The sequence below is a fragment of the Crocodylus siamensis genome, chromosome 3 (genome assembly GCF_052110815.1).
Source record: "Crocodylus siamensis isolate JL-2025a chromosome 3, ASM5211081v1, whole genome shotgun sequence".
Taxonomy (NCBI): Eukaryota; Metazoa; Chordata; order Crocodylia; family Crocodylidae; genus Crocodylus; species Crocodylus siamensis.
Genome location: NC_143397.1, coordinates 65,205,624 through 65,215,267, shown reverse-complemented (window position 1 = coordinate 65,215,267; position 9,644 = coordinate 65,205,624). Strand labels below are relative to the sequence as shown.

The following is a 9,644-nucleotide window of genomic DNA, read 5'->3' as shown; positions in this document are numbered from 1 at the left end:
AGCGGGTCCCTGACCACGTGACTCGGCCTAGCCGCCGCTCCGCAGCCTCTGGCGCCCCCGCGCGGCCGCCTCCCGCCCGACGACATGGAGCGGAGCCCGGCTGCTGCCCGCGAAGGGTCGGCGGCGGCCCACGAGGCTGCGGAGCGGCCCGCGGCGGAGGGGGAGGAGGAAAGCGATGGCGATGGCTGCGGGGGCCTGTGGGCACTACCCGTAGAGCGCTGCGCCCGAAGGCCTGAGTGCGACCGCTGCAGGTGAGACCGGGGGGCGGGCACTGGTCCCGGCTCGTGTGACGCATGCGCGGGAGGACACTCCTCCCCTGGTCCCGGCTCGCCGTGGCGCATGCGCGGGAGGACCCATTTCCCGTGCACGGACTCTGGCTCACCATGGCGCATGTGCAGGAGGACCTTTTCTCACTGGCTCCCGCTCGCCTTGCCGCATGCGCAAAAGCCACCTGCCCCTGCCACTGGGGGCGCTTGCGCGGAGAGGATTCTCTGCTCGCCCTGCCCCTGGTTATTAGCATTGATATGGGCTGGTGTCTCACTGGGTGCAGTTGTTTCCCTGAGAAAGAGACAGACAAATTTTTAAAGGAGACCCAGGCCTGAGGGGGGGGTGTAGGGCCACAGGCAACACAGCACCCATTTGTCTCTAGTTCAGAATAATCAGGCAGCTTCACTAGTAGGCTCAGGGCCTCAGGCTGTGCCATGGGATTTAAGATGGGTGCCAAAAGCAGTGCAGCTTCTTTGGAAGGAGTTAAAAGCAGTGGCAGGAGCAGCCCCTGAGAGCGCCGGTCAACAAAGTATAGCGTGATGGGTGCGATGTCCAGACCAGAACAACAGAAGGCATGGGCATTAACACCTAATGAAGAGTTTTGAAGGGATAGGGTAGATGATAATAAGGCATGATGTCACATGACTTACTCAGCGCTGCCTGCCTAGAAATGCTGTTACCACTGCCAGGCAGTTGGTTTTAAACTGTGGGTGGAGCAGAAATCAGAGGTGCAAGTGCACCAGTGCCCCACCTGGTTCTGCTCAGTGGGCTTTCCCTGAAGGCTTGTGCCACCAGAGCAGCAGTTCTCAATCTTTTTAGACTCAAGGACTCCGTCCCTGGACTCAAGATCCCATCTGTAACTTCTGTGAAGCAGGTAGCACCCCATTTCAAAAACGAACTTATTACAATGCTTGCCTCCTTATGCAGGGGAGTAGTAGCTTCCTGGTAGTAGGGGTAGGGGATTATCCAGGCAGGGACAAGCCAGCCTGGCTTTTCTGTTTAGCTTATTTGCTTATCTCCTTGGCACTCTTCAAAGGATCTGGTAGCAGCCCAGGGCACCCTGGTTGGGAATCATTCTATTAGAGTAGTGGTTTTCCAACTGGGTTCTGACTGACTGGCTAAGGAGCAGCTCAGGACTTTGTGGGGGTTATAGCTGACAGTAAGCTGAATATGAGCCAACAGTGTGCGCTTGTGAAGAAGGCTAATAGCATACTGGCTGCATTAATAGGAGTGCTGTTAGCAAATCAAGGGAAGTGATTATTCCCCTCTGTTCAGCACCAGTGAGGCCACATCTGGAGTACTGTCAGATTTTGGGGTCCCCACTACAGAAACAACGTGGACAAATTGGAGGCCAATAAAAATGGTTAGGGGGCTGGGGACCATGGCTCATAAGGAAAGGCTGAGGGAACTGGGCTTAGTTAGTCTGGACAAGAGAAGGCTGAGGGCAGATTAGATAGCAGTTTTCAGCTGCCTGAAGGGTGGTTCAGAGAATGGAGCCAGACTTTTCTCACTGATGGCAGATGACAGAACCAGGAGCAATAGTCTGAAGTTGCAGCAATGGAAGTTTGGGTTACATATTAGGAAAAAGTTTCTCACGAGGAGGGTACTAAAGTACTGGAACAGGCTACCCAGAGTGGTTGTGGAGTCTCTATCCTTAGAGATTTTTAATACCTGGGTAGGCAAAACCTTGGCTGGGAAGAGATAGTTGGAGATGGTCTTGATTTGAGCATGGGATTGGATTAGATGACATACTGAGATCCCTTCCAACCCTCATTGTCTGTGATCCTGTGGGGCTCAGGGACTCTGTGCAAAGTCAGCAGGGGTTCTACAAAGAGACTGGAAGTAATGGCATAGTGGGCTGGGAGGTGATGCGTTGTCATTGCCAGTTCAAATTGCTTGGCTCCACATCAGACTTTAGCTCAGGGGTGGTGGTTCCATGACAGAAGTGATGGTGAAGTAGTTCTTTCTTATGTCCAGCCTCAACCGGTCACAGTTGAGTTTGTGACTGTTTGATCTTGTCATCCCTTGGGGCGCTCTGGTGAACAGTCATTCCCCCCAGATCCTGATGAGCACCTCTGATAAGCTTATAGGTGGCCACCAGATCACCCCTGAGCCTGTGCTTTTCCAGGCTGAATAGCCCCATTGCTCTCAGCCTCTCAGAATATGGTCTGTTTTCCTGCCCTCTGATCATGTGCGTGGCTCTCCTCTGGACTCTCTCAAGCTTTTCCACATCCTTTTTGAATTGCAGAGCCCAAAACTGGACACAGTACTCCAGCTGTGGCCTCACCAAGGCCGAGTACAATGGGAGAATGACATCCCGGGATCTGCTTGAGAAGCATCTGTGGATGCAAGCCAGCGTTTTGCTCTCTTTACTAGCCACAGCATCACACTGAAAGCTTATGTTCATCTTGTGGTCAACCAGGACCCCCAAGTCCCTTTCATCTGTAGAGCTAACCAGTGTAGCACTACCAAGCCTATATGCATGGTGCAGGTTTTTCCTCCCAACGTGGAGAACCTTGCATTTTTCAGTGTTTAACACCAGCAGGTTCTCATCCACCCATTTCATAAGTCTGTCCAGATCCACCTGGATCACCCTCCTGTCCTCGGGTGTGGATGCTTTACCCCAGAGTTTGGTGTCATCGGTGAACTTGGCCAGTCTACTTCTGACTCCAGTGTCCACATCATTGATGTAGATGTTAAACAGTATAGGCCCTAGGACAGAGCCTTGGGGGACTCCACTGGTCACAGCACACCAAGACAACTGGCTCCCGTTGACCACCACCCTCTGGGTCCTACCACAGAGCCAGTTCCCCAGCCAGCGGATCATGGTGACGTCAAGGCCGCAGTTAGCCAGTTTAGCCAAGAGGTGATTGTGGGATACCAGATCAAAGGCTTTTTTTAAAGTTGAGGTGTACAACATCGATTTCTTCCCCCTTGTCCAGGTGATAGGTCACCTGGTCATAAAAGGAAATGAGATTGGTCAAGCAAGACCTACCTGCAACATACCCATGCTGGGTATCCCTCAGGATATTGCCTTCAGCTAGCCTAAGGATGGCCTCCTTGGTAATCTTTTCCAAGACCTTCCCCAGGATAGAGGTCAGGATGATGGGCCTGTAGTTTACCGGATCTACTGCCCTCCCTTTCTTGAAGATAGGCACGACATCGGCCCTCTTCCAGTCATCAGGCACTTCACCAGAGCTCCAAGAACTCTCAAAGATCCGTGCCAGTGGCTGAGCTATGATGCTCGCCAGCTCCCTGAGTACCCTTGAGTGTAACCCATCAGGGCCGGCTGACATGAAGGTATCCAGCCTGTCAAGGTGTTCTTTCATGAGGTCAGCTTCGATGGAGGGCAAGCAATCTCCCTCACCCAGGCCTCCCTGACCCATAGTGGGCATGGCTGCCCCATGGGGCTGATGGAAAACTGACGCAAAGTACCCATTTAGCAAGTTTGCTTTTTCCTGGGTGTCAGTTGCCGCATCTGGTTTAGCAGGGGTCCAGTGTTGCCCTTGCTTTTCCTCTTGTTCCCCGCAAGGGCATATCTAAAAAAGGACTTTTTATTGTCCTTGATATTTGTAGCTAGCTGGAGTTCCATTGCAGCCTTGGCTTTCCTGATTTGCTCTCAGACTAAAGCAGAGTAGTCCTCCTTGGTGTCAGTTCAAGTCCTCCATCCTTTGTAGGTCTTCCTTTTAAGATGCAGGACGTCCGCCAGTTCTCTGGAGAGCCAAGGGGGCTGCTGTGCCCTCCTGCTGCCTTTCCTCCAAAACAGGATGGTCTTTGCTTGCACATCCAGGATTGCTCACTTGAGGAGCATCCACACATCCTGAACTCCTCTCTCCATTGGGTTGTGGCGTTTTAGGGCCTCTCTGAAAAGTCTCCTTAGCTTGTCAAAGTCAGCTTTCTTGAAGTCAAGGACTTCTGTACAACTGACTGACTTGCCAGCTTTACAGCAGATGATGAAGGTGATCAGTTCATGATCACTGTCACCCAGCTTCCCTTTGATTGCTAGGTTGCCAGTTAGGTCACCCCTGGTTGTCAGTACGAGGTCGAGCAGTGCTTTTCCTCTTGTCGGCCCGTTGACTTCCTGCGTCAGATAGAGGTCGTCCACACGAGAAAGCTTTGCGACTACTCGGATTTGGCTGAGCGCTCCTCCCATGAGATACCTGGGTAGTTAAAGTCTCCCATGACAACAATAGTCCTGGTTGAGGTCTTGACTCTGGGTAGGGGGTCTGTAGTAGACCCCCACCATAGTATCCCCTGTGCCATGTTCCCCATGGATTTTAACCCAGAGGGTCTCAAGTTGTCCACCATGGGTGCCAATGTCAGCTTGCAGAGACACGTAGCTTTCCTTGACATAGAGAGCTATGCCCCCGCCCTTTCTGTCCATTCGATCCCTCCTGTACAGGTTTTATCCTTCTATACCCGTGGTCCAGTCATGGGTGGAGTCCCACCAGGTCTCTGTTATCCCAATGACATTGTAGTTATTTGCATTTAGGAGGAGAACAAATTCCTCCTGCTTATTCCTCAGGCTCCTGGCATTTGTGTATAGACATGCAAGTGTCCCCTTAGGGGCTCTTGCCTTGCTTACATTTTGTTCCAGAGCTGGGGTGGGATCCCTTATGTGCCTTGACTTGCTGGCTTTGCAAAGGCCAGCAGCGGCAGTAGTCCCCCCCATCCCCTAGTGGGCTTAGTTTAAAGCCTGGTGGAGCAGGTCAGCCAGTCTAGCTGAGAAGAGCCTCCTCCCCAACAGAGAGAGGTGGAGGCCGTTCCTTCCCAACAGCTTGCTGCCTCTCTCTCCAAAGAGCGGACTGTAGTCATGGAAGCCAAAGCCTTCACGATGGCACCAGCACCACAGTCTTTGGTTGACTATGTGGATCCTCCTCTCCATCCTCAGCCCATAGCCGGAGACTGGGAGGATCAAAGAAAACACCACCTGTGCTCTCAGACCCTTTAGCCCTGCTCCCAAATCCATGAAGAACCTCATGACCCGGCTAGGAGCACTCCAAGCTGTGTCATTGGTGCCCACATTGATGAGAAGCATGGGATAGCATCTGTGGGCTGGAAGAGCTTAGGGATCTTGTCCGCAACGTCACGGAAGCGGGCCCCCGGGAAGCAGCAGACTTCCCGAGCTAAGGGATCGGGTTGGCAGATTGCCCCCTCAGGATAGTCTCTCACCACAAACACTATGCGTTTGATCTTGGAGAGAGTGGGGATGGTAGCTACAGTGTCTTCTGTGTTGCCTGTGGGAGCTGGCAACTCAGCAGGCTCTGCTGGGGCTGCAAGAGGCTCATACTTGTTGCAAAGCTCCAACAGCACAGGGGGCTTGGTGCGGCGGGCCCTGGGGCCTTTGACCACCTTGGTCCATCCCCATGGCTGGACAGAAGGGAAGGTCCCCAAGTCCTCCCTTGTCATGGAGGGAGACCGTGGTCTACCCTCTACCTCCAGGGGGAGAAGGGCCTGGCAGTGGGAGTCTGTCTTCTGCTCACAGTCCCTGTTGGCACGCAGTCTCTGAACTGTGGTCTGGAGCTCCTCCAGCTGGTGCACCAGAGACCCCAGTAGGGAGCAGACCCTACAAGGGGAGGTGGCCGTGCTCTCAGGCCCCAGAGCCTGAAAAAAGGACAGGCAGCCTCCCCAGCCGAGAGCCAAAGGCTCCGTTTGCGTGGAGCCCGGAACCATGGGCTCCGTCTGGGTGACCGTCTCGGAGGTGCCAGAGTGGGGGGCCTCAGACCATGAGGGAACCCTCAGGGTGCGGTGCATGCCCATGCGTGTCATGCCACTTAATGGTAAGTGTATTCACTTCAGTTTGTTTCTGAAACATGAGGACCTCAGTGGGTCTAATGGGAAATAAAGTTAAAATGAGTTGTATAACTCAAACTGCTACAGCAAACCTTGATTTTTGTGTTCAGAGCTGATATAAATTTATGAAACTTTCAGTCTTGTTATTGCATTACATTTTCTACTTACTTTTGCTTTAAAGGTTAAAAAAAAAAAAAAAAAAAGTACCTTCAAAGCATTTTCTTTTTTTTCTGCTAAGTATCTTTTATCCAGCCTTTATATAGCTTCCTTAAAAATTAGAAGCTCTTTTTTTTTATTTCTGCTGTCTGTCTGTATTTAGAAGGGTCTTTTGGATGGATTCAAAAGTTTACATGTATAAGACCCTGTGCCCCTTATGCTTTTCCCCCCTTCCTGGGTTCTTACACCTGATCTTTTGTTTCTTATTCCAGGTTTGTTTCAATTATTATGTGTAGAAATCCTCTTGCAGAGCCAGTGGAGCTATGTTCACGGGCTCATCAAGGGCAGTTTATAAGAATGATGCATCTGACCATTAGTGAAACTTTCCTAAATGATGCAAACAAAATGGGGGAGAAAGGTTTAAATCAAATGAACAAGCAGCTTATTTTATCTTTTATTTATAGTAAATGTGGATGATTATAACAATAGTCGACATGCAAATTTAAAATAATTTATTTTTCCTTTTTTCTGGTCAGTGAATCACTTAAAGCTTCATAGACTGCATAAATAATGAGTATAGGATGAGATGTAAGCTCAGTTTAATTGGATTTGAGACTGTTCAGACAGCTTTCCTGTTTTCATGTAGATTAGTTTATCACACTCTTATAATTTTCCTTGAATTGATTTTCATTTGAGGCATCTACTATAAACTATATTCTATCTATTTGCCTATGCTTCCCTCATGGGAGCTCTTCACGTATTTTATTTAGTCATGGAGTAATTATAGGTGACTTAGTGATGATCTGATTGGAAATGTGGAAATGTAAAAACCCGTAATAAGCAAAAGTTTGCTATTATTTATGTCTTCTGGTAATGTATTCTGTAATGTGTTCAAACCTAGGAAAAGTGTTCACATCCTGTTTTAGTAGCTACTTTCAAAGATAGGCTGTAGTTTGTCTTGGTTTATGTTGGAAGATTTGTCTTTCTACTGGAAACTATAAAGCCATTGTATAGACTGGGTCATTTTTAAGTACCAGTCTCAGTTGATGTGTGCTTACTGCATAATAGTGCAGCCTCATTTAAATTGCTCTAGCTCCCCATACTCACAGGTCTGACCTGTGCAGTTTTGAATTATTGAATTAAAGCACTTCAAAATACATTTAACACCTAGTAGTTTTATTTTGTAATTTGTTTGTGGTCATTTAGCCAGTGTGGTTAGTACAGAGGTTTGTGAGAATTATTGGTATATAGCAACTGAAAATTACTTTAATGTATGTATTGGTGGGTTTTTGAGAAATTAAAGAGTTATTTGTGACCTTTCATCTTGGATTTGTGTATGAGGTATTAAAAATGATCACCAATAAATTAATTGGAAAGGTGTTATATGTAGGAAGAGAAATATATAAGACATGGAACAGCATCTCCTGTAATTACTGGCAATTAATTTATGTCATACTGCTTACATTATTATAGGTCTTGTATTCTTTGTGGGGCGGGGGTTCTCTTAACTTTATTTCTCCATTTGGGATAGAACCCTCCATTTTAGTACTGTTGGCAAAACAGGGTGGCAAACTGTCTCCAGAAAGGTAGGATTTAGATTTTGGTCTGTGAAATGAATGGCTTTAGTGAGGCAGTTTGGTTCCAGGCTTGAAGAAAGAAAGCTGTTTTAAGTGGAGGTCTAGGTTAATCATGTTATCTCGTTTTAAGTATATTGGCATGGAGATTCTTGTCTTGGGACTCACTAGATGAATATTATTTATGTAGTTTTCCTTCATTCCTTAGTCTGTAAGTAAACTATGGCTTTGGCTTCAGTTTTGTCCTTACCCTTTTTCTTCTTGATTTGCCTTGTTTTTCTTTTAAGCTCTTTGGAGCAGAAGGTGTCTTTGAATAAGTTTGTATAGTACTTAGCATTTGGGGCATTACTGTTTATATACATAGCTCTTAGTATTAATGTGCGTAGTTTAGGCCACATGTTAATATTTAGCATCTGTTTTGTCTTTTAGATGTGACTCTAACTCACTTTCAGTAGATGAGCTAATTGCTGAATGCATTGTCTAGCTGAATAAATTATCTCTAAGGATGTTGGTTCTGAGGCAGGCACTGAAACAGGAAAGTAAAAGATGTTTTTGTCTACCTTATGTCTCCCTTCTCTTGAAGCTATCTCTTCTATCAACATGAGTATAGTCTTAAAAGGTAATTGAATTGTTTCCCTTGTATAATCTGATTTTTAGTAAGAAAATTGACGGCAGTATGTTAGACTTTCAGACATAACTATAGAGCTTTCCTTCCTATTGCAGTTCCTAGTTTCAAAAATGGTTTCATTCTGTTCTGCAGGATTTGAGAGTTAGGATGTTTTCTTTAGTAATTTTTTTTGTGATATACTTTATAGCATTTGCCTGAACAGTTTTCTTTAAAGAGAAAATGAACAGTGGCATCCAAAAGGCAGTGTTTGCTAAAATTTGTTGAAATAATGTCCTGGGAGACTGGAAATTAATTTTATTCTCAGTTTAGTTATTGTGTATGAAGAAAAGTCTATCACTTCTGTGACTCATGTTCCTCATCTGTGAACTGAGCTTAATAAAACTTCCCAGTGTCTTGATGCTTAACTTTGAGTTATAAGCACTCTTCCTCAAAATAATAGCATAGCGTTGTTATAAGAATGATTCCACAGCATAGAAGAATTGCAATCATTCTGATTTATTGTGGACTCTTCAAAGTAATTTCTAATGTCACTCTAAATTAGTAGAACATTTCTGATGTCTCTTTATTTGATTATTTGAAAATGTCATGATCCACAGAGGTCTTCTGGATAGTGGAATATGATCATCTAATTCCAATTTCAATGCCCCTGCACCCCCCCAACACACCCTACGTGTGCCCACATACCCACCTACACAATATACACAAGTAGGACTTTATTTTGAGCTATAATACAATTGCCTCTATATTTACTACTCAAAAAAACACAAAAGAAAACAAAAATATTTTTTGAAGTAAAATTAAAATATGGTATAGTAGATGTTTCATTTTTATTATATGATTTGTTTTTTTATCTGTAACTTGTTAAATGATATCTTCTGAAAGATTTTATGTATGTGGCCCTTGACAGCTTGCCAAAACTCATTAGGTGGCCTGTTAGCCTAAATAATTGCCCACCCTTGGCAGGGTGGATTTGAGATTTAAATCAAATCAATTTCAATCATGATTTAAATCACGATTTAAATCACTGGTCAAGAAGCCTTGATTTTTAAGTACTGTTTTCTACAAAAAGCGCATTCTTGTTGCTTGATATTTTTTGTTCATTTAACTTTTTGTTCATTTTAACTTCTTTGTTCTTTAACTTCTTGAAACTTTGCCCTTTTAGAGAAAAGTAAGGGCTTGACTGTGTGCACACAGAATTGCAGAGAGACAAGTGGGTCGGTAATCAG

General features: G+C 46.2%; 1 protein-coding gene across 1 annotated transcript in view; it reads left to right on the top strand.

Moving 5' to 3' along the window:
• Positions 1-11: 11 nt before the first annotated feature.
• DTWD2 (DTW motif tRNA-uridine aminocarboxypropyltransferase 2) overlaps positions 12-9,644 on the top strand; it is a 186,628-nt gene continuing 176,995 nt past the window's right edge. Inside the window, exon 1 of the mRNA XM_090038423.1 lies at positions 12-251. Within this exon, the coding sequence (XP_089894549.1) occupies positions 85-251 (167 nt within the window). The 5' untranslated portion in view covers positions 12-84. The remainder of the gene's footprint in view (positions 252-9,644) is intronic.